The sequence below is a fragment of the Rhinolophus ferrumequinum genome, chromosome 7 (assembly GCF_004115265.2).
Source record: "Rhinolophus ferrumequinum isolate MPI-CBG mRhiFer1 chromosome 7, mRhiFer1_v1.p, whole genome shotgun sequence".
NCBI classification, from domain to species: Eukaryota; Metazoa; Chordata; class Mammalia; order Chiroptera; family Rhinolophidae; genus Rhinolophus; species Rhinolophus ferrumequinum.
Genome location: NC_046290.1, coordinates 97,513,098 through 97,538,989, shown reverse-complemented (window position 1 = coordinate 97,538,989; position 25,892 = coordinate 97,513,098). Strand labels below are relative to the sequence as shown.

The following is a 25,892-nucleotide window of genomic DNA, read 5'->3' as shown; positions in this document are numbered from 1 at the left end:
CAACAATGCATTAAAAAGATGAATCATCACGACCAAGTGGGGTTCATCCCCGGGGCACAAGGATGGTTCAACATCCACAAATCCATCAATGTGATACATCACATAAACAAAATAAAGGACAAAAATCATATGATTATATCAATTGATGCAGAAAAAGCATTTGACAAAATACAACATCCATTTATGATTAAAACACTTAATAAAATAGGTGTAGAAGGAAAATACCTTAACATAATAAAGGCCATCTATGACAAGCCCTCAGCTAATCTCATAATTAATGGTGAAAAACTGAAGCCCTTTGCTCTACGTTCAGGAACACAACAGGGCTGTCCCCTATCACCTCTGCTTTTCAACATAGTGTTGGAAGTCCTTGCCAGAGCAATCAGGCAAGAGAAAGAAATAAAGGCATCCAAATTGGGAATGAAAAAGTTAAATTATCACTCTTTGCAGATGACATGATGCTTTATATAGAAAACCCTAAAGACTCCACCAAAAAGCTATTAGAAACAATCAACGAATATAGTAAAGTTGCTGGCTACAAAATCAACGTACAAAAGTCAATCGCATTCCTATATACTAATAATGAAATCTCAGAAAAAGAAATACAAAAACAGTACCTTCTGCAATTGCAGCAAAAAGAATACCTAGGAATAAACTTAACTAAGGATGTGAAGGACCTATATGCTGAAAACTATAAGATATTTTCGAAAGAAATTGAAGAAGACCCAAAGAAATGGAAAGACATTCCGTGCTCATGGATTGGAAGAATCTACATAGTAAAAATGGCCATATTACCCAAAGCAATATACAGATTTAATGTAATCCCCATCAAAATCCCAATGGCATTTTTTAAAGAAATAGAACAAAAAATCATCAGATTTGTTTGGAACCACAAAAGACCCCGAATTGCCAAAGCAGTCTTAAGAAAAAAGAAAAATCCTGGAGGTATCACACTCCCTGACTTTAGCTTGTACTACAGGGCTACAATAATCAAAACAGCAGGGTATTGGCAGGAAAACAGACACGTAGACCAATGGAATAGAATTGAGAACCCAGAAATAAAACCACATAAATATGGACAGATAATTTTTGACAAAGAAGTTAAAAACATACAATGGAAGAAAGACAGCCTTTTCAATAAATGGTGCTGGGAGAATTGGACAGCCACGTGCAAAAGAATAAAACTGGACTGCTATCTGTCACCATGTACCAAAACTAATTCAAAATGGATCAAAGACTTAAGCATAAGTCCTGAAACAATGAACTGCATGGAAGAAAACATAGGTGCTATACTTATGGACCTTGGGTTCAAAGAGCATTTTATGAATTAGACTCCAAAGGTAAGGGAAGTAAAAGCTAAAATAAATGAATGGGACTATATGAAACTTAAAAGCTTCTGCACAGCAAAAGAAACCATCGACAAAATAAAGAGGCAACCAAGTGAATGGGAGAAGATTTTTGCAAACAGTGCCTCCGATAAGGGGCTAATATCCAAAATACACAAGGAACTCATGCAACTCAACAACAAAAAAAAACAAACAACCCAATTGAAAAATGGGCAGAGGACCTGAAGAGACATTTCTCCAAAGAGGACATACAAATGGCAAATAGACATATGAAAAAATGCTCAACATCACTACTCATCAGAGAAATGCAAATAAAAACCACAATCAGATATCACCTCACCCGTTAGAATGGCTATCATCAACAAGACAAATAGTAACAAGTGTTGGAGAGGCTGTGGAGAAAAAGGAACCCTCATACACTGTTGGTGGGAATGCAGACTGGTGCAGCCGCTATGGAAGGCAGTGTGGAGGTTCCTCAAAAAATTACGAATAGAATTACCATATGACCCGGCAATCCCTCTCCTGGGTATCTACCCAAAAAATCTGAAAACATTTATACGTAAAGACACGTGTGCTCCAATGTTCATTGGAGCTTTGTTTACAGTGCCCAGACATGGAAACAACCAAAATGTTCCTTCAATAGATGAATGGATAAAGAAGTTGTGGTATATATACACAATGGATTACTATTCGGCGGTTAAGAAAAGATGATACAGGAACATTTGTGGCAACATGGATTGATCTTGAGAGAATAATGCTAACCAAAATAAGTCAGACAGAAAAAGCAGAGAACCATAGGATTTCACTGTGGTATATATATATTATTGAGTTTCATACTGGAGACAGAATGCACTTGGCAAGTCCCACTTAAGTGCACCTCTCCAATACTTCCCTTCTCTGAAAAAATTTCTCTTATTTTGAAAGGGAACAAGTATGTGCATTTTTACCCTGCAAAATTTATCACCACACCACACCTGGGAATAGACAGCCAGACACTGAGAGAACTGTCCTGCAAGGTCGGATCAGAATTGCCTGGGACCTATCTGGCTTTTTCTGCATCTTGAAAACATTGTCTCAGTGAAATAAAATAAATGCTACTAGAGTGGCCAGCTTTCTCCCTAATGATGGATTAATCCCATAGTAATGGATTCTACGAGCAAAGATGAATTTCTAGAGTGTCATAAGCAAATCAATCCTCGACTTGCTTCCAAAATCATGCCTACCCAAAGCCAACCTGTAGAAGGTAAGCACAGCATCCCTTTTCCATGAGCATCAACTCTTCAGGCCTATCACTGAAAGAGGTAATTTACTACCTGGCCTGTATCTAACAGGTCTTCAGATTTGCTGTTTCTGAAAGAAGTCATTTCCTCCTAAATCATTAATAATTCAATATTTAAGTGACAGCAATTCTTTCTCCAACATAAACAAACAAACAAACAAATAAATAAATGCCTTCATCATCTCCCAAAAGAATCTGAACTAGAAGAAATAATTCCAAGACTAACTCTTCCCAGAAAATGAACTAAGATTCCATGTTCCAGAACCCTTGTTTGGCTGATGAATGAGGTAGGAGAGGGACATTAAAAACTGGTGAGTTTCATTTTCTAACTCTGTTTCCTTCTTCTCTGTATCCAATCAGTCACGAAGAACATTTTAGTGACAATGCCTTTCTTCTCTTCTCTAACAATCTCCTTGGCAAAGCCTCTTCCTTCTCTTCTCTTCCCACATTTAGATCAAGCCCAGATCCAGAACTGCAGTCAACTGTCTACTCAACATCTCCGTTTGGACATTTAATAAGCATCTCAAAATCAATGTGTTTGGAGTTAGATATTTCATCTCCCCCCAGACCTGCCCCCCACCTTAGTGAATGACAGCTCCATTCTCCTAACTGGTTAGATAAAAACATGAGTCATCTTGAAATGCTGCTCTCTTTCTTTCCTGCCTCATGCCTATTTCATCCACAGATCGTCACAGTGCTATCTTCAAAATAGGTTCAGAATATGACCACTTCTCACCACCTCCACTATTCCAAACAGATCCAAGCCACCATTTCCATCTCGCCTTGTCTGGATCACTGCAATAGCCTCGTAACTGCTTCCACCTGCTTTCACCCACATGCCCCATAACACCATTTCCACATAGCACGGCAATATTTTGAAAGCATCTGAATTGGAGAATGTCATTACTTGGAGCTCAAAACCCTCTAAAGTCTCCCCGCATCACTCAGAGCACAATCCTTAGAATCACTACCAGGATTGTCTTCTCCAGAAGCCTCTACCAACTGGTGTCCTCTGTTCCTTCACAACAATCTGTGTACACCTCCATCAGCGCTGATAATGTCACATCTGACTCACCTGTGTCCTCCACTGGGCTGAGTATCTTGAGAGCTCTTTCCCTTAAAGCACACAACACACAGTGAGTGTGCAATAAGTGTCCATGAAATGGATAGATGCAAGGCCAACTTCACTGGTAACGTCATGCAGTCACACAGAGCCCAGAGCTTAGAAGGGCCCTGCAGTTGATTTAATGCTCCACTGCCACCATCTTGAAATTGTTAATAATTGTTGAACATGGTGCCCTGCATTTTCATTATTTTATCAGACCCCACAAATTACATAGCTGGTCCTGGATGAATGGACAGATGAACTCGATTTATGAAATATCAGAACATAATGTCATAGCTTTCAGGGGTAAGATTTTGACAAAGAAATTGTATAGTTAGCCATGGAATATATGTGTAAAGGCAAAGGAAAAATACAAAACAAGATCTCTGAAAATCTATCATCTATGTACGTTTCCTCCAGGGATATTACTGGTCTCAGAAAGACAAACAAAAATTCCAGTATGTGACCCAGTGACCAAAAAGAGGTATAGCATCTTTACAAAGGAAAAAAAAGGAGGAAGAAGAGGAATGATGGGGACTAAGAAGATCACAAAAGTAATACAATATTGCAATGATTCAAGCATAGATATAACCCTAGAGCAAAACAGACACCTCAGAAACATTATCGGGGTTTCTTTGCATATAACAATTGAGCGCATGATAAGGGAGGATCATGAATAAGTGGTAAAACAGCATTACTCAATGAATGGAGCTGAAGTAACTGAAATAAACGGAAAAGATCAAGTTAGAACCTCAACTCCCAAGTATAATTCCTAAGTATAATTCTCATGTATATTTTTAGTTATATGCTAAAAATTCAACTTAATTTTTAAATAAAGCTAGAAAAAAATATATGTGAATATTTTTTCAAACACTGAAAGAGAGAAAACTGTACAAGATTAAATGCTCTATGAAACTGCAAGAACTATATATCCCATCCAAAACAGTCATCAATATTAAAAGGTAAGCAATGAGTTGGGAAAGCATATTTGTAATAAACATTGAAGACAGAGATAATCTCTTCACTACATAAAAAATGCATGCAAATGAACAACTGAATTAATCAACAGAAAAATTCTGTTTTTAATAGATAAATTAGAACTTTAAATGTTACAAAAATGCAAGCGCAAATAAATAATATTTGGAAAAATATTCAATCTTGCTACCAATCGAGAAAATGCAAGCTAAAACAGAATATGTGATTGTTTATCAAATTAGCAAGGTTTTGCAAATTGTAACATCTATTCATTGTGAAAGAGGATTAGGCAACACAAAGGCCTTCATGCATGGTTGGTGAAATTATAAACTGATGGAATTACAAACCTACTGGAATCCAGTTTGGCAAAACATATTAAAAGCCTTTAAAAAGCCCATACCTTTTGGCCTAATAATTCCACATGAGACTACTTCTATCTATTACTTATATAAAGTTTTACATATAAAGATGTTCATCACACCATTATTTGTAATAAATATTTTTTTAAATAAGACTTTTTCCCCAGTATATTGGGGAATACTGGGGAACAGTGTGTTTCTCCAGGGCCCATCAGCTCCAAGTCGTTGTCCTCTAGTCTAGTTGTGGAGGGCACAGCTCACTGGCCCATGTGGGAATTCAACCTGCAATGCTGTTGTTCAGAACTCGCCTCTAACCAACTGAGCCATCCGGCCACCCTGTAATAAGTACAGTGGTACCTCGGTTTTCGAACGTCTCCATTAACGAACATTTCAGTTTACGAACGCCATAAAGTTTACGGATCTATGGTATCATTAGATAGTAAAATTCATGCTTTATTTGCAGTTTTAGGCATTGATTTTAAAGGTCTGGAACAGATTAATCCATTTTGTATTACTTTCTATGGGGAAACCGTGCCTCGGTTTTCGAAGGTTTCAGAGCTCAAACGGTCTTCTGGAATGGATTATGTTTGAAAACCGAGGTACCGTTGTATTTGAAAGCAATCTACGTCTCTGCCTAGAGTGAAGTGAGAAAATGACTAAAAACCATTGCATAAAAATCATATACAACAACTAAAATAATTTTTCTAAGGTGTTTAGTAATATGGGGAAATATTTACATCAAAATGTTAAGAGAAAGCACTGGATATGAATGTTTATGCAGGACTATGATTTTAAAGATGTAAAAATGTTTACAGCAAACTGCTGTTATTTTAATGCTGTAGAATTATAACCATTTTGTTTTCTAATTTCCATTTTTCCTAGTTTTCCCAATGTATCACAATGAACATGCTAATTTAATACAATAGTTACTCTCTTAACTGATGGACCAGACTGACTGACTCTGTCACCTCTGACAACCAGGATGAGGGCTTGGCTGGTAGGCAGGTACCCCTCCTATCTGGTCTGCCTCTTTCTGTTCTCACCAGTTGAGCTGTATACCTGCCAACAGTTGCTTATTTTTTTCCCAAACCTCTTCATGCCAGCTGTGTTTGTTACTATAATTACGTAATTCTATTAAATTACATAAATTGATGACATTATGAGTGAGAAAAGAAAAAGGATTACTGTTTCAGTGAAAACCAAGTTGAATGCTTTAGAAGGACTCCACAAAAAGATAGAAAAAGGAAGGTCTGCAACCTGATGTGGGCAAAACAACCATATAACATTTGTAAAAAAAAACAAAACATAAACTATAGAAGATTTCTACAGACTGCATCACGAAGTTGCCTTCTTAAAGTCTAGGATATCATGCAGCACAGACTTAAAAAGAGCAGACCTTGGAAGCAGAAACCATTTCGGAGTTGATCCCCGGTCACATAAGACAGGGGCCACACCCAGAAGAAGCAGCTTGGGAAACAGTATGGAGGACATGGGAGTGACCAGGAGTCGGCCAGGGAGAGCAACTGGGTGTGAAAAGAAAGACTGAGGTACCAGCTTGTCAACCCAGATCAATACGACAATAAAGGGATTTAGGAAACACCAGAGGAGAAGCAGTTTTTACACAAAAAGGTAGAAATTGTACTCACAGCAAACAGAATGAAATACATTCAACCCAGATCCAGGTTACCAAACAAAAGACAACCCAGATGGCGCAAGATGAAGGTGTGAAGCAGGCAGAACAGAAGGCACCATAAGCCCCAAAGGGGGTGCCAACAGCCTTGGCCACAAAAACAAGAGCCACAGCACGGCTCCGGATCAAGAGGGTAGATCTCATGCTAACTGTTCCCACCACAATAAGAAAAAAGAGATGATCAGTTCTGAAGGTACATTTTTTAAATCTTGAAATTAAAAGGCAAATGCCGGTGATAAAGTTAATCAAGTGTAGGAAAGAAAGAGGGGAGGGGTCTACAAGAAGCCAGGAATATATCAGACATCCCACGTGAATAAACTCCTCTAATCCTCCCAACACCGTTATGAAATCAATAATATTTTTACAGATGAAGACACTGAAACTAAGGGTGATATCTACCCTCCAAGAAGTAGTTCAGAGGTATGAGGCTTGAAAGCTTTTGCCATGAGGAAGAAACATGGAAAGTCCTTCAAAGCACAGGTGTCAACCAGATCAGTGGCTCCCGGCTGCTGATCACAATCACCTACTGAGCTTCTGAAAAGTAAGGATTTCCAAGTCAAGTCCCAGCCTGTATCTGCCAAAAAGAGCCTCCAGATTGAAGGATCTGGAAACTGGACCATTTTTCCCAAGTTCCCAGGGCAACATGAAGCTCAGACAGGCCTGGGAACCACTGGCCTACTGCACCCCTAGTCTTTAGTAAGTGTGAAAACTGCAGGCTCTGTGTGTGTGTCCAAGGTAAGACTGGAATAAAAAATGTTCTCACTCTGGAAAAAGTGAGATGTTGATTTGTGTCCTCTGTTATAAGACCATAATTCAGACAAGCCCCCTATTTGCCACTTTACTTAACTAGAATAAAAGAAGTCTGCAGAATTTATCTAAGCTTCTGGAAAATAAGGTGCTCTGCAGGTTTGCAGTGTGTATTCTTCATAGAAGCACCAAATTCTCCAGATTCCACAAAAAGAAGAAAAGCATCTGTCTCCTGTAGAAACAGGCTCTGTCAAATGTATTCTTGTCTCTGCTAAAAGACCTGAAACAGAGTGATGTTGGAAACTCTGGCTCAAGGATCCATGAGACGGACATGATGTTCTATACGAGCTAAGTGATGCCCACTGGGAGCGATCCATTGCCGGCTGGCCACCGTCCCTCCTCCTGCCCAAACACAGCAGCAGTACACAGCTGTCCAGGCCAAGTCAGAAACTTGCCTAACAGATGCCTTAAATTCTTGGCCGACGTAACCCCCTCTGCAGTAGTGAGTCAGTTATCCACAGTCTATCAGTGGCATATAAGGCCAAGACTTACAAAAAGTATTCATTACCCACTTTTATATCCATAAAGAGTCTTTAGCACACTGCTGGGTACTTTAAGCAAGTGCACAATAAACGTTAGCTATTGTCATGCAGGGTCTCACACAGGGTCTCTAGTCCCGCTCCCTGCACAAGAACGCAGGATATGGTGAGGCCAAAAAGGAACACCCACAGAGCCATAGGTAGGGGAGTCACACCACTACAGTCTCACTGGAGGCTGGATTCACACGACGTGCGACCTGCTGTCTGCTTTTCTGCCAACCAACCGACTCCCCTCGACTCACCAACCAGCACAGCCGCAGCAGTTATATCAGTGGCCAATTGACTAACCGGCTACAGCTGACAGCCAACTAGCCACAGCCAACGGCCATCTACTACCCGAGCCAGCACCTTCCCACATGATGCCGAGAGCCTGGAAACTGCTCTCTGGGATTCTGTTCCCACAGGCTTAAAAGAACAACTACATTTCTTTCGCTCCTGAACCTGCAATGTGGGCAGGGCTTGGAGTGGGGACAGACAGCTCATCCCTGCTCTACCTGGCACCCGGCACCCGGTGGGGAAGCCGAAGGCAGCAGTAGGGTGGGGCAGATTGAAGCTTGCGTGCTTACATGTCTGGCACCTGCACTGGGAAGACAAACAGCTGGGAGTTGGTATGACTGAGACTGCTGGACACATCTATCTAAACACCTACCTAGACAGCTGGCTGTAGTGCTCACACGCACACTTCTTACTCTCTCTCTCTCTCCACATGGTCTCTCCAGTATGGTGGCCTCAGGGCAGCCCGACTTCTGACATGGTAGCTCAAGACTCCAAAGATGCATGTCCCCAGAGACAGCAGAGGGCAGAAATTCCATCACCCTCTATAATCCAGCCTTAGAAGTCAGGCAACATCATTCCCATTGAATTCTATCCACCAGAAGAAAGTCACTAAGACCAGCCCGTAATAATCAATGCGAGGGGAATTAAACTCCACTTTTTGCCGGAAATAGTGTCAAAGAATTTGCAAATATGTTTTAAAACCACCACATCTAGGAAAATCATTTCTCATTCCTTTAGCTTAAACTTTTTATTGCTGCCAAAAAATGCAAATCTGACCAATGCTGGTCAGTCATTGTTTACATGAAAAGTCACTCTTTGAATCATTGACTCTACCTATCTGATCCATAAAATTACAAAACTTGAATGCACTTTAGATCTTGTCTAGATTTCACTGGGGGAAAATAGAGTCCGGGTGGGAATAAATGTCTTGTTCCAAGGAGTAGTAATAGTTCTGTCCACCACCGCTACATTAATAAAACCATTCATCAACATTCTATTTACAGGACTGTTCAAAGTGTTCTACGAATATCACCTTGGACAGTCTTTATCATACTTACAGGAGCAGATGCCGTTTTCCAGATGGGCTGCCAAAATCCAAGCTTTGGCTTGGCTTTTGGTAAGTAGCCAAAGGAAGTTGGAGATTTCATCTCTCTAACTTGAAAGCCCAAGCTCAGTCCATTGAATGGCACCCCCTGGAGGTCTACTGGTTAGGAAGGTCTCACTGGGGTGGGCCAGAGCTGTACCTCTGGCTCTTGTCTGAAACTCAGCACTATCAACTTCCTCTACTGAGGATTAGGTTTCAATAGAACCATTCCTGAGAGGTACCCACGAACGTACACATTAATGAAAATGTGCACTGTTAACACTAAGTCCTTTCTTGTGGAGAAGAGGAAGGATAGACCTGGATCCCCAGGGGCTTGGAGTTTTCGAGCCGTGAAGAGGGAGCTGGAACACCCACCAAGCAGTGATGCTGGGGCACTCAAGCCCTTCACTGGCTGCAGTGGTGCCACGCCAAGATCTGAGTGAGGAGGAAGAAGGAGGAGAAATGAGAGCAGCACAAGTCTCCCCAGGTCTCTTTGTGTACAGGCTACTGAAAAACAGTAGCAGAAAAGAGTTTAATTCAAACCACCCATTAGTAGCTACTGCTTAGCTTTTGCTTTTTTCCCCAAACTGCTTTGTGCAAGTAAACACAGCCCAAGGCTTCTTATTATCTTCCTGAGTGTTCACCTTCAGCTAATAAAGGAAAAGAAAAAGCTCTTGAAAAGATATTTCATGAGATTTGTAATTTCAGCCCCTTTTTTTAGATTTTGTGGATCAGTTCAATTGCAGGAAGATGGTTAGGCAGGAAACGAGACTGAAGTGGATTTTAGAACAACTTGGCAAATTAGCAAAGTTTTTAACATCATTAAAGAGCTCTTAAATATTCTCCCCTAAACTACATTTTTATCTTGTGAATGCATTTCAGTAATTGCTTTAAAGGAAATTGTAGAACTTTGGCACAAACATAAATGTTTGCATGATTTAAAATGCAGTGGCAGCAAAGATCATGATTTTTTTAAATTGCTAATTCTTAAACTACCCTTTTCGGTTTGTCTCATCTTGAAAAACGCCAGTTCCTATCAGCGAAGCTGTAGTAAAGACAATGCATATATTATTTACTTGTTTATAATTGCAAACAACTTAGCTATATTTCAATACTTAACCCTCAGCTCCAACTTAGAGCATAAGTAGGGGATGATTACAATCATTCCATCATTCTGTAATTAGAAAAATGGGACACTGCAAGACTATTTTCTTAAAGGCAACAGCAGATCAGATAGAGAAGCTGGTCTAGAACCAGGTAGATTTCAATTTAACTACTTTACCCCACCTCACTTATTGTTTAGCTCAATCAGTATCTGCTGATCACATTAATCGAGGGCAGAAACCTACAATAGACAGACTGGCCTGTCACTAAGAAAGACAAGTGTTCCAGCTCTGCCTAATTTAATTAGTCAGGATAATTGACACTAGCTGCTGTAACGGATAAGCTGCAAAATCTCAATGGCTTAACATAATGGTCCAATGCCAGAGACATTAAGACAGAGCTGGGGAGGGCTGTACTGTGTTCCATGCAGTCATTCAGGGACTAAGGATCCTTCCATTTCGTATGCCACCAGGAGGTAGACTCAAGGCCACCACAGAAAGAAAAAGAAAGAAGGCACGGAGGACCCCACAGGAGGTTATGTGGGCCAGCCTTGACAGTAGCAAACATCATTTCCATTCATCTTCCATTGCCCAGAAGTCAGTTATATGGCCCCACCTAACTGTGGAAGAGGCTAAAGATTAGCTCTGTACCCAAGAGGAAAAGAAAATGCCATGGTGAACACAGCATTGTCTCCGCCACCCCAGCTTGAACAAGGGTATTTCTACAACGCCTGGTGTTAGCCTCCCTGATGCAGACCCTGATCCGCTATATACAATACTATAAGAAAGCCTTGCCCCTGACTTCTAGGAACTCCTAACTAAAGTTCTGCACTGCACAATCAACCCCAGGTCCATGGCATAGATCAGGATGGGGAATAGGAATGAGAAGAAGCCACTGGACCCAAAGGGCTTACCTTCCAGACACAAAGGAACCACTTTTGGCCATTTGCATCAGGAATAAGCTGACACACAAGTTCTGAAGTCCCTCACACACACTTCTAGGACCTGGGCCCTCAGCTGGATGGCATGGATCCTCTGAAGGATTCGTATCTATTTAAAAAATGACCATCACAATATTATACTGGATCTTACCCAATGAAAGCCACCATGATGCCAATAAAATGGATGTATGATTGTAGGGAGGGCATAGGGCAGAGGCCAAAAACAAAGCTTGCCCGAGGCCTGCTGAGAGTTGCCCAACAAAGACAAAATTAACAATGTGTGCTTGTCAGCACTCCTGATGTGCTTATTTCCTTGCAAATAAAAGCAAAGCCTTTTAATTAACTTAATATCAATTTCACTTTTCTCACATTTTGTTTTAATTATGGGATGGATTTAAAGCTCACACAGCATAATTTAGAGCCCTAGAATTAACAGTTTTACAACTTTACACACTAGTAACTGCTAACCCTGAGGGCAGTAATATTCCCTGCCACCATCCTGTCACTGCTTTCTAATGCTTGCCCCTCTCCAATCCCTGGACCGGCCACCAGGGCTGGTCAGGATTGAGTCCCTCACCCAGCAGTCAGGGAGTGCCAACTTCACAAAGGAAGACCCAGAAAGGCAGCTGATGGGTATCTTTCTGGGTCAGTCTCAGTCTATGGACAGCGATGATTATCAGTTAGAAATGCCTGGGAGCTCTCACCTGAGCCCCAACTACTTGCTGCAGCCCCTACAGACATTTCCCGAACCAGAGCCAATGTTGTGGCTGGATGGGCCCTTGGGGTTCTTATTATGATTGCATGAAGCACCTCAGCAATTACCCTGAGGAGCTTTGAAAAAACAAGGTTATTGCTCACAAGTCCTAAAGGGTACACTGCATGCCCCAGGCCACACAGCAATGTCACAGGTAGTGAGACAGAGAGTGGACCTAGGGCTCTGTCTTTATTGGGGTCAACAATGGGGTGCCTAGGGTTTCACAGGTTTACTCTTTATTGGTGAATTTAAAACAAATACTGGGAATTGTAGAGCAGAAGAGGAAAAGGAAAAGCAGGGTCACTCATGTGGTCACTCAGGGCTTTCTCAAAGAAGAACTTCATGGGCGGTGGCCTGGCTCTTTATCTAATAGTGTGGCTGGCAATGTTTATTCAAACTGGACATCTATGAAATGGACACCTTGGCAGTCAGAAGCTTAATGTCAGGCACTCACATTACAAAGAAAAACAACAGTGTCTCTGGACAACTTATTTATTTCTCTGAGTTTCAGCTCCCTCATATGTAAAATGGGTATAGTATAATAGAATAAGTAGGTTTGATGTAAAATTCAGTAATGTGAAACACTTGCTATGTATTAGATGCTCAGTACAAATATTATGCAGGTAAACTGTGGTACACACGTATATGGAAGATAATATATAATATATTTCATCAAATCTAAGATGCCGTCAACTGTAAGTTGCACCATTTTTATGTACTCGTTAGGGAAAAAACGTTACCAACTAAACTGTGATACACCACTGATCATAAAATGAATCTCAATTTCAGAGATATAAAAATGTGCATCCAGCATTGACAAAATACGATTTTGTATATATGGTAGTTTCAATCTATGAGATATCTTCAAGTCAAATCCAAGTTAACCAGAATGCCCTATGACTTGGGCATTCTAGTTTATTCAATTTCTAGTTTACAGAGTCTTACTTCATGTTAATATTCATTAAAAATGTACTGTGGGTGTAGAGAGGAGGGCAGACACTATGGATTCCTAATGCAAATACCATTCCTTCTCTCCTCTTTTGCCTCCATCATACTTACTTTCTCTAGAAAGCAACTATTTTCTTGAAGGTTGGTCATTTTCTGGACCACATATGGGAGCCTTCCCAGAGACACTTCTGGAAAAGATTTTCTTTTGTGATTAAATAATAGGAGTAAATGTGGCCAGTGATACAGTACTTCCTACTCTGTACAAAGATGCAATGACTGGAGCTATAGCAGCCATCTTGTAGGCATGAAGTACAGATCAAGAGAAATAACATTATAATATCATAATGACATCACAATTCTGAACCAAGGCCAGTACCACTACTTCCTGGCTTGTTAGGTGAGAACAAGTTACTTGCTGATGAATTGATTCCAAAATGACCTACAAAGGGATTTTTTCAATGAATGCAATCTATTCTGTTGCAAACTACATTTAAGCAATTCATAATGCAAGGCAGAGATAAACAAAGCAGACCCAGGCAAAGTACTGCAAAAAACCTGAAGAAGAAAAAGTTAATTCTGAGAAGGTGGCCAGGGAAGGTTTCAGGGAATAAAAGGCTTCTGAATTGGTCCTTGGAGAATGCAGGAGATTTTACTAACATGGGCGGAGGGGTGTTATTCATAATCTGATAGTCAGAGGACCGTGAAGTCACATAGCTCTCATTTATACATGCATCAACTTTGGTCCCCAGAAGGAGAGGAGAGTTGGAACCCTGGTGTCCTGACTGTTAGATCAATGCTCTTTCTACCAGGGACAGAGAACACCTAACAAGCCATGTGCTACCATAAGACACCCCCCGGTGAACACTAATCACACAGTGAGCCATTGTGTCTGAGGCTGGGAAGGACGGAGGCCCGCGTGGAACCCTGCTCCCTGTTAACTGTCAGCACACTCGTGTGCTGGTGTCTGGATGCGGCCGCCGGTAATTACGGCAGCGGTTTATTACTCATGCATGGCAAGGCTGAGGCTCTGCGATTAGCAATGACAGAGACATTATTAAAAGGGAAAACTCCTCTATCAGTGGCTAAGCCGATTGTCATCCACATGTCAGGACGGTCTAAAGACCTGTGAGGAGCAACACTAAAGGCAGAGAAAGGTCTTTCAGCCAAGTGAGTCCTGCATTTTGTTAAGTACTACAGGAATCAGGAAAGGAGGCAGGGAGGAAAGGGGAAGGCGGGAGAGAGGGAGGGAGCCAGGGAGAGAAACAGGGAGGGAGGGATAGAGGGAGGGAGGGAAGGAGACCCCCTGCTGGGTAGGGAGCTGCTCATCTGCCTCTTTGCAGCTCCAGTCCCCCCTGGTCAATAGCCACCCCATGGGGAGTTAGCTCCCCTGAACTTCTGGATTCCACCTTCGGGCCCATCAGCAGCTGCTCAGGAAGCAGGCCCTGCCCTGCAACATGGCATTCCAGCAGAATCCAGAAGGGGCCAGATGCCTGGCAGTGGCCCCACAAGGCAGACCCATGTGGTCACTGCAGCAACCACAGGTGGGACAAATCTCAGTCTGGAGCAAACAACTCCTCTGCCCTCACCACCACGGCCTCCCTCAGAAATCCCTCCAGCTCATCCACCTCCTCTTGGGCTCAGGAAGTCATCGGGAACAGAAAGTGAGACCCATCATCACGTGCTGCATAAGCTGGGGCCCAGATAAACCTGCAGAGCCAGAGTCGGGGCGCCAACCCTGCCATGAGGGGACTTTCCTTGGGAATAAGCTGATTAAAGCATCACTCGGTGGATGGGGGAAAAGACACAGAGGTGAGTACCCTGGGGGTGCTGGCAAGGGATTCCTGCCAGCTCACCACGGGCAGGGCTGTCTCGGCTGAACACAGAGGGACAGACACACCAGGAGCTAGAGAAAGGGTGTGGCTGGGCAGCCATGCCCCCACGAAGTTGGGGGTGTGGCAAGCTGGAGGGAAGCATCCAGGTCAGAGCTTCTGAGGGCTGATTCAGATTTTCCAAAGGAGCAATTCCAGATGCTAACTCTTAGCTCGAGACGTGGCAAAGTAGGGGGCTCTGAAGTGAGGTGCACTAGATCACTGACAGTCGGAGGCTGGCTGAACCCTGAACCAGAGGCAAGGCTGGGCCAGTGATGTCAGCACTTTATACCTAGGCCTGAGTTCTAACCCACTTTCCCACCTACCAGCGCATACACTGAACCCCAATATCAGATCCCCAGGTGGTCTCACTACCTGTCTTCTGTGACCCATGAGTCAAACTGCTGAGTTCTGTTCAACACTCACTGGCTAAGCACCTACTATGTACCAGTCCAAGCCTCACCATTTCCATACGCATTCTAGTACTCTTCTGGGAACTTCTGGTAAAACTACAAACCGATCGTTCCAACCAGACCACAATGTCCATTTGGGCATGATACTGCAGTCCTGGCGTCGAGCCCCGCCTGGCCGTGAGGACGTGGTCACTACAGGTGTGAATGGCAGACGTGTGTGTGACGGGACTAGACACGTACAAACTGCCATTTCTTCTCCTGGGCCTCACAAGTGATCACCCAAAGGCACCATCCTTACAAGGAAGCGGAGGAGGGGGAGGAAGAAAGGAGAAGGAAGAAGGAAACAGAGTGCAGCCCCAAACACACGTGAACAGAGAAGGACCCCGAGTTAATTCAGAGTCCAAGCAAGTCACAGTGAGAAGGGCCTCCTCTTACCCCTCGAGATGCCCGTCACCCATAACAACCACCACACTCCGCCACGACGCAGCACTGGCTGCTCACGCGTTCATTCCAGAAAGATTTGCTAAGCACCTACTGTGAGCCATGCAGTTCTCAGCATCAGCGATATGATGGCGAGCAGGCAAGCAAGGTCCCTTCCTTCAAGGAGTTGGCCGTCTCCCAGAGGCCACACATCAAGCCCCATGGCTCCTGCTGGATATTTGAATCCCAATTCATCCTGACAGAACAACCCTGCTTTACAGTTGAGAGGTGAAGTGATTTGCCTAAGGTCACACAGCTAATAAGTGACAGAGTAGACACCACAGCCAGGCTGTCGTGAACAACCATTCTTCTAATATTACATCCTTAAAGACTAGCAGGACGTTTAATTTTAGGTTCTCTCTCCGTCTGACGTGGGCCTCTCTGTGCCCGCATTCCTTCTTCCCCTTGTCAGCTCTAATTACTGTCCACAAAGGACACTCCTGATTTGGCAACACCAAAGGTCAGGGGGTTGGATTTCCTTCTCGAGAATGACACGGGCAGCCTGTCCTGGATACCACTGGGCTGGGCAGACAGCAGCTCCCCCCCTGGCAGGGTGTCTGACCCACAGACCGACCAACACAGATGGGCCTGCATCTAAGGGCTGCCCAAGAACTGCACAGCATGTCTCCAGGAGAGGCCAGCTGCCACCAGGAGCTATCAGCCCATTGGAGGTGCAGGAAGAGCCCCCCTCCAGCTCCCAGGCCCTGGCTTCCCTGACCAGGCCTTCCCCACCCCGGACCCTGGCTGTGCGGAGTCCTGCGGAGCACATGGAGGCGCTTGTGGCCCTGGCTTCCCGCTGACACTCACTGCAGCCATGGACCTTCATGCCAACACCTGCCCTGTCCTTTTCGCCCTTACCTCCTTCCCATAGGAAATGTTGGCACCATCCAGCTCTGTAGGTTATACGAGCATATCAATTTCCCGGAGGCAGGAAAGACGCGACGGGTGCAGGCCAGCTCTGGCACCCATGAAGACATGCCTCCGAATGCCACCCCTCTCTTTCTGACCTCACCTCGGAGGACGATAGAGCAAATCTCTGCCTCTGTTCCTGTCTGCTGGCTTTGCCTATGTGTCATACTGGCTGGACCGCACTTAAGTTATTTGGGGACGTTTTGGTTTTCTGGAGCTCAGATTCCAGCCTCGTCTGCCTGTGTGGCTTGGGGGCAGGACTAGGACAGGTAATTTTGACTTCTCTCCATTCCCACAAAGATTTTCAATTTCTTCAAGCAACCTGCTTCTATTCAATATCCTCTGAAATCTAAATTTGGAACCTAACCTGAATCGACTGCATTTCTACTTACGACAGAGATGCCCTGGGCTTACAGAACAGTGACACGCGTCCTTCCGATTCATGCACAGGCGCTCTGATGAGGGACACGGTCACCAGCCAGAGCTCAGGGCTTGCCTGGGACAGGTGAAACACCACACCCCTCCCCAGTCCTCCCCCTGACTCATCAAGAGGGTGCTGGGCTGGGGGAAAGCACCCTGCTGTTCAGGAGTCTTGGCTCCGCCCTTCACTGGCCACGTCATGCAGGCTAAATCACAGTGTCTGTTTCTCACCTTCCTCAGCTCTAAAAATGAGAGAAACAAATAACTTCCTCAGGTGGTGACAGAAAGCCAAGCGTCATGCACAGAGTTACCTGTGAATTCTAACAAGAAACCTGTCTGTCCCTAAGCCTGTTTTCCTACCGCTGGTACAAAACCACCATGTCTCCATTTAAAAATATACTTTCTTCTATATGATTCTTTTTCAGATTTACCAAATTTTCTACAATAAATATAAATTAACTCATTCTACAAAAAAGGAATATAAAGCCATATTCCTGTCATAAAATTACATATTCAAAGAAAACATACCAACACATGCCAGTCCCTAACCTGACTGACTGCTTCACTTCCACGCTCCTCAGAAGGATCTAGTGTCCTGCAGTATGGAAGGTAAAGGACCAGCACAGCCTCAAGACGGCGCAGGCAAGAGGGTGGAGGCAAGACGGCTTCCTCACACTCAGTCCCCCTAGCTATGTCTTTCCAGCCCCTTTCCCTCACCATATCCACCCAACCCAACACAGGCTTTACAGTGTGGAGGTTATTTCCTCTGTGGCTATCAATCCCTTCCTAAAACTAGCTCCCATCCAATTAATCAACCAGTAAACCTTAGGTGCCCACATTATGTGCGAGGTGCTATGGCGGATGCTGACGGACAGAGGTGGGATTAAAAAGTCCAAAATAGGGACGAGCCCCTAAAAAGCCTACAGTCCAATTCTGGACTCAAAAGACAAACCCATGGAGCCACTAGAATATAAGCCATGGGTACAAAACATCACTGGACAACAAAGCCTCACACAACTCAAAGCAGAAAGAGCTCTGACCCTGTGGCCTGGCACAACTTTCCCATCTCCAGGCAGTGACCTTGAGCCAAGCTTTAAAGGCAGGCTGCAGAAAGGGGCAAGAAGAGCAAACCTGAATAACGAGTACTTCTCAAAGACTGGGGCTGAAACATGGAGTCTACGATCTAAACGTAAATGCGAGGTATTTCAGCAAGTCCATCAGTCCAGCTCAAGGAGGCAGAGGACACTGGGCACAGAGACACTGAGAAACCAGAGGCAGGGCACTGTGTTAAAGAATACCGCCACAAAGCTCAAGGTCAGCAGTGGGACCTCATGGAAAGAATGGAAGACCACATACAAGAGAGAGTGGAGGGAAAACACTAACTCATCTCTGCGTGCTCTCCTTCATACCAACATCTTCACTGCCTCTTTAAAATGTCCTCTTCAGCCTGGATTACGAAAAACAAAACAATAACAACTACAACCTGTAACTGTTTTTAAGAGGCAGCATACAGGACCTTGGCACCGAGAGTCTTGGTAGAGAGGCCAGTATGGAGGCAGTCTGGGTCACTCGGGCCCCCTAACCCAGGGGTCCCTCTGAGGACACCCAAGGAAACCTGTCTCATGAGTAAGAGAGCACTAGAATGGCTGTGCTCACAGCCAGGGAGGTGGAACCTTCCAGGAGTCCCTGTTGATGGAATTTCACAAGAGTCCACAGGAAAGGTTGGTGAAATGTGAGCAACCTTTAAAATGCCAGCTCCCACTTTGCAACCAAAGGGCTGGACCCATGGCCTTCTTCTTACTGTTTGCCCAGTGCCCAGCTCTCCCAGGCCATCCACAATCCTGAGGAATAAAGAGTGCCAAGGTCAAGGTTTCCTTCTCCTCCTCCAGTAGCAGGGGATGGAGATAGACTGCAGAGCAACTCCAGGTCCCATCTCCCGGGTACCAGGAGATCTCTCCGCCCTCTGCCGCCCTCCTGCTGCAGCAGGTGGCCCCTGCAGGCCTAGCACATCAACAGGTGGGACACATATTATGGAAAACAAGCACAGGCGAAGGTGGGAATGTGGGGGACTGGGGTAGAGAAGGGTGGGTCCTCTCCATTTCACTACTTTTCCCTGCTCTCTTCCTCCAGGTTTCATGTCTCTACAAATTACACTCTGTGGCCAGGAAAATAGCATCTACCTAGTTGCAGCTTGAATTCCTGGCTTGCCCAGGATGAGCTCTCAACCCAGCCTTCCTGCCAGTTTCTCCTCAGACGCTACAAGAAAACTCAGCCTTCCACGTGCCCTACCCAATCAGTGTCAAGTGCCACACACTCCCCCTCCCCCAGGGAATCCCTTGCATGGCAGAAGCATACACAGGGAAAGAAGACAGACCCCCAGCCCAGCTGAAGCAAGCTCTGGGCTTCTCAGAAGTCCCCACCCGGCCCCTACAGGCTGGCATTGGCAGGCAAATGGGTTTTTCTCTGCTCTGCTTGGTGTAGGCAATAGAAGGCAGTAAACCATGTGGAAGGCCACAAGCTTGCCACAGATGCCGAGTGTAGGCCCTCACCCTACCCCAGATGTACTGAATCGGAAACTCTGGGACTGGTTCCCTCCCTGTGACTCTGATGCACGCCAAAGATTGAGACAGGCTGGGTCAGCAAAGAGCCTCAATGCTGGAACCAGACTGTCCAAGTTCAATCGCCAGCTCTACCACCCCTGGCTGAGTGACTGTGAGCAAACTACTACTGGAGGGTAGAGGGGCAGGAGTAACAGCACCTATCTCCTAGGGCTGCTGCAAAGACTAAGTGCATCCCTGCGTGTCTGTAGCACTTACTAAACATCATTCATAATTTTATCATTCCTATTTGGAGCATTTGGGGGCATATGACTATATTATATTTAGTTTCCTAATTCAATATGAGGATATGAAAACGACTTGTGTCCCTGAGTGCCGCCTGACGGTGAGAGAACCCAGGCTATCCTGCACTCTCTTGTGGGTTCTGTGGGTACATCTATGGCAGGTATCTGTCAATAAGACCCACCCATAGGCTTCTAATTCCCACAGAAACGAATTCTGGGCTTTGTTTCATTCTAGGCCTTGGTTTTTCTGACACTCAGAAGAGCTCCCTCACAACGCTCACAGAAGCCTGCTCCGACAGCCAGGCCACGCTGTCTGCGAGGGTCCGTGAGATGGCAGCGTCCCGCTGCACATACAAGTTCAAGGCCTCCCCAGGACACCTGAATGATATGGAGAAGGCCAAGGGGGCCTTTCAGAGGGTGCTCAGATATCTGACCACATCCTACCCAGAAGGACCCGGAAGAACCCAGAAGGGATCATTGGAGAGCAGAAAGAGAACAGTTGGGTGTCATCATTCTCCCTGCCACCAGCCTGGTCTCGCTCTGTAATGCAGGGAAAACAGCTGAGTGGGGTCCTCCTAGCGTACAATCTTCCTGTCATCAAGCTTAATACTCCTTATAATTAGAAGGAGATGGTAGATAGAGGTTGTCAAGAACATGGGCTCTGTCGTCAACCAGAACATGTGGTTCTGATTCCAGACTCTACCACTTAGGAGCAGCAGGATACCAAGCAACCTAGTTAACCTCTCCAAGCCTCATTTTCTCCTGTCTGATATGGGCATGGAATGGACCCACCTGGACTGGTGTGAACATTCAATGACATAATTCACTTATAACATCTCTGCCCAGTGTCTGGCACACAGGAAGAATTCCAGCAATTATTATTATCCTTATCTTTATGATTACCTGTAATTCTGGAACTACCATGAGAACCATGAGTTGGAAGCTCAGGAAGGGAAGCGGCAGCCTTGGATCTGCCTTGGATACCAGCCATAGGGACCCTGGAGAGCTGCTTGCACTCTCAAGGTTCTCAATCTGACCTTGGGGATAGCAAGTGTCCACTGACCTATCAGTCCCTGGACCAGCTGGGACCACGGTACATTAAGTCTCCCTCTTCTCCTGAAGCTCTGAGGAGAACATTTTAGACGGGACAGATTCTGACAACTGTCAGTACAGTCAGTCCTCACTTAACCTCATGATAAGTTCTGTGACTTTAGGAAGACTAGTATAAGGAAACTAGTTTTACCACAGCCCAACTGACATTAGCAAGAGTTAAGTTCCTGCAGCATCTCATCAACGTTACAAGGAAATTAAGTTGAACAAAGAGACGTTTTGAGGACCTGCTGTAATTGGATGGCACACATCTCTTTACAACTCGGTAAAAACCTGCTTCCCCAACCCACCTGAAACCTTGAGCATCGCCCTCGGGCAGCTCTCTGGGGGAAACAGGGTGTGTTTTTAAGAGCAGCCTCCATCTAGGCTGCGGGGAAGAAGGAGTCCTCGCTATTAGCTGTGCAGCCCGCCTCTCCGACTTACTACCGAAGCGCGTTAGCTTCAGACCCGAGGCCTTGACTCTGCAGACATTCAAGCCCACAGATGTCCCTCCCCGTCGGACTCCAACAAACGCTATGCTGTAAGAGCTATTTCCTCCCTCTGAGAAGGCCTGCGCCTCCAGTCCCATTTGGCCACGCGACTCGTTTCTGCACTTGCGATGGAGTCGCCAGGTATGATTCCTGCACTCGGGGACCAGGAGTCAGCTGTACTGACATGTTTCCACAATAAAAGCAAACTTACAGCAGGGGCACAGAAAAGAGTCAGGCAATTCTTTCCAGCAGCCCCCGGAGGGAGAATAAGAGGGAGCGCGCAGGAACCAGGAGGTGCTGGCTCCCCAGCACCGCGCAGGGCCCCAGGGGTTTACCGAGCCCGGTCGGCACCCGCGCGCGTCCTTACCATTCAGTTGCCGGTAGACGATGTCCTCCAGCAGCGAGAGGCGCTTCAGGACCGCATCCTGTATGGGGCTGGCGCTGTGCGCGCTGAGGTTGGCCGCCTCGGCGCGCGGCCGAATCTCGTGGAAGGCGTCTCCGCTGCGCACCGCGATGGGCCGGCACTTGGCCAGAAAGAGCACAAAGCCGGCCACTGCGATCAAGTTCAACACCAGCAACACTTTGACTCTTCTCAGTGAAGCCATCAAACACGCCCGGCCGGCCCTCGTCCCGGACCCGCGCCCCCTCCGGCTCTGGCGAGGCGCGGGGCAGCCCGGGGCAGTGCGAGCCTCACACTCCGAACGGCCGGCAAGGATTCCAGCCGCTCCCTATCCCACAGCGCAGATGTTCCGGCAGCAGAGAAGGTTGGGAGAGCAAGATGCTCAGGAGGAGAGCAAAAGCATTCACGTGGAAGCCCCGGATCTGTAGAAGTGCTCCCCAAGATGCCTGCTCAGTCCACAGTGCGCAGCCCCTTCCAGGCGCCTCGGCTTCTCCACGAAGGGCCGGGGGCCTCTCCTTCGCACCAGCAAGTGGTTCGCCGCTCGCCCTCGGGCCGCCAGGAGAGGGGCTACGGGAGCAGCGGACCTCGGGGCCTGAAGGGCCGGCAAGTGGGGCTGCCCTGGCGCCGGGACGAGAGCGGCACGCAGGTGCCGGGTTCAGGGTTCTTTGCCTGCCCGCGATGGAGCGCGCCGCGCCTCGGGCAGCACAGCCACCACCCTAGTCCACAAGCGGCCGTCGCGGCGCGGGATCCGCGGTCTTCAGCCGAGGACCCGCTCCCTGGGGCGGGCGCCTTTGTTCCGCTCACCGACCCGCTCCATCACGCGGGGCAGAGGGAAAGCCCGCGCCCGGTGCCCGCATCCTCTCAGCTCCGCAGTCTTGCTTAAGTCTCAATTACTCTCAAAGTGGGGGCAACACTAGGGGACGGACCACGGGGCAGAGGGCGACGTCCTCTCCGCCCCTCTTACAGGGGGACACCCCACCCCGCGCCAAACTCACCAGCGCGCACAGCGTCGTGGGCTCCCGGACACGTTCCAAGTCCCAACACCACGCAGTAAGCCTGCGGGGCCTGCGGGTCACACTGGCCTCCCTCCGTGCTAGAGCGTCGGGAGGCTGGCCGGAAGGAGGAATCGGACCTCAAAAGTCACAGCAGTTCTCTACGCTCCTCTGAAAACGTCGCGGGGAGCGCGGCGGGAGGGACGCGCGCAGCGCAACCCCCACTCACAAGAACCGGCAACGCCGCTCGTCCCGCGCCCCAAGGAGCCAAACGCCGAGTCTCCTAATTAGCGGACGCAGTGAGACCGCCGCTGCGGCACTGAGAGCCCATATAGCCCCGGCGCTGGACAGCCCTGAAGGGACGCGAAGGTGGCGGCGGGGCGCGGCCCGAGAGGACCGGCTGCAGCGCCGGCTCCGCCGCCGCCGCCGCCCCTGACCACCCCCTCCCCGTAAGCCTGTCGGCAGCCGCCACCCGCAGGCTGCCCAGCGCACAGCTCCCCGGCTCGCCCGCTCGTGCGCGCGCACCCGGAAAGGTGGGGGCGCCGAGAGAGTAGGCACCGCGCGGGATGAGGGCAGTCAAGTCATGCTGGCTGCTACTGGCGTTGGAGGGACGCTTTGGTTCTCAGCACTCCCGGAGCGGGTGGGTTTGTTCCATCCTCGTAGGCGATGAAGACATCCCTTTCTGTGAGCTCGCAGCTCCGCTTTGCGTGGCCGGGAATGGCTAGAGGGAAAATCTGGCCTGGAGACTCGGATTCTGTTACTTTGGGAGCCAGGCCGGGCGTTAGTGAGTTCCCTCCGTGTGAAAATTCTAACCGTCCAAGTCACAGTTTCTGTGTTCACCCACACCTCTATACGCGTTTTATTATAAGAAGCATACTTTGGCTCCTGGATTTCCATGATCTCTTCCTCTTCTCAAAACCAGGAGCTGAAAATGCTGAAATTCAAAGCCCCTCGTTGATCCATTTAATTCCTTGGGCCTAAAAATGAAATCAGGCTGCCAACTAATGAGGACCATGCAGTACAGTCCAATGAATCTGGTGACTTCCACCACTTTGTTTCGATCTCATTAAAGTTTCTGTTTTGTTGCTTATTTATTATTTTAAACATTAATTTTTAACATAGAAAAGTGTATGAAAATATAACAATCTTTTTATTTCATCCCTTGGAACCCTAAAACTGGGTTCAGTATCACCTTTAGGTTTTTGTATAATGTACAAGGAACTCCATACAAACTAGTTAAATGAAAAAGCCATGTCGGAAGCACAAGGGACAGTTTATAACCACAGATGTTGGGGTATAAAAGGCGTTGACTGAGAAAAACCTGAGTTATTGAGCAGTTATGATATGACAGGCACTGGGCCAGGTGTGGTCCCCACAAGACCTCACTGAATACCCAGTCAGGTTAAGTGTTGTTACAACGATGCTACAGATGGAAGCTAGGAGGGGATTCTGCAAAAGTAATGTCTGAACCTTCAGTTGGCCACAGGACTGAGGCTGGGAGGCTGAGACGCTGAGCTAGGGGTCCCCAGTAGTAAGTGGCTCTAAACACGGGAGGGTCAGACCTCCAAGATGTGCCTATTTGGGAGTAGGAGATGGGAAGCAAAGGAGACGAAATGGCCTCAGAGTAATAAAGTTTCCAGGCAAGACTGAACTTCAGAATTTTTTCACCCTCTAAAGCCAGAGAGGTCCCTTGCCCAAATTAACTTGTGATCTTACCACGCATCTTACAGGCATCACCCTTCACCTTCTGCATGCATCCTGCCCAGCTTCTATGTTCACATCTGACACTCTAGACTCATGGTCACACCCTGAACCCTGTCACCACACAGAAGTGCTCCACTCCTGCAGTCCTGCATTAACATCCCTCCTAACCTTTTACCTCTCCCACTCTCAGTGGCAAACAAACATTCTCTAGGCACCAGCAACCCCCTCCCCCGTTCCCACATATCTAAGCCCTTTTTATCCTCTGTTTAGTTCCTTCTCTACCTTTCCTGGTTACTTGAGTTCCGGGTACTCATTTATTTCAAACACATTCCCAGTGGTAGCCACAATTCATACAGGCTCATATGCATGTTCTCCCACTGCTCCAACCCAGCAATCCCCATCTCTGAATCAGTCTCACCATCTTCTTTCTTGCACCCAAGCACTCAGACAAGAGAGTGTACCTAGGGAAAATCATCTCACCCAAAAGCTAGGGGACATTACCAATCGGTGTTGTCTAACTGGAACTAGATCGTTAATTCTACTCAGCAACTCTGTTCAATGTCCCTAACCAGCTCCTCTCTCCAGAGGTGCCCAGAGTAGACTTCAGAAGTCCAAAAACAACCCTCAATCGGATACAAAAAATTTTTGTGTTGTCATATGGACATTTTTCTGGAGAAAAGACCTATAACTTCCATCAGATTCCCAATGTGGTCAGTGACAGCAAAAATTTAAAACCTTGCCTGGCATATGCTAGATATGCAAAAATATAATCAGCTAAATATTTATTCCATCTGCTTATGAAATCAGTGGTGACAAGGCACACAAGGTTAATGGAGCTCTCCAGTCTTTGCGTACCTTGACAGAAGATAGAAAACTCTGGACTAAGGCCAACATGCTTGTATAGATGAAAGGTGAACTGATATGAAGGAACTGAATTGAATAGGTTCTGCCTGCTGTGTGAATTCTCAAGCCCCAAAGGAGCACACTTCAACTACACACACAAAGATTAAAGGATCCGTGTACAAAGCCATCAACTGCCCTGTACCCAGAGGATCCGAGAGGGATGGGTGACCCCCCC

At 46.4% G+C, this 25,892-nt stretch overlaps 1 protein-coding gene across 2 annotated transcripts in view; it reads right to left on the bottom strand.

The window, feature by feature from the left end:
* Positions 1-23,006, bottom strand: part of GALNT17 (polypeptide N-acetylgalactosaminyltransferase 17) — a 529,087-nt gene extending 506,081 nt beyond the window's left edge. The window contains exon 1 of one of the 2 annotated variants that reach the window (XM_033110448.1): positions 22,086-23,006. In XM_033110448.1, coding sequence (XP_032966339.1) covers positions 22,086-22,323 — 238 coding nt within the window. In that variant the 5' untranslated portion in view covers positions 22,324-23,006. Of the gene's footprint in view, positions 1-16,022; positions 16,048-22,085 lie in introns of those variants that run through there. The other variant, XM_033110449.1, reaches the window with a different exon arrangement.
* Between the last annotated feature and the right edge of the window lie 2,886 nt (positions 23,007-25,892).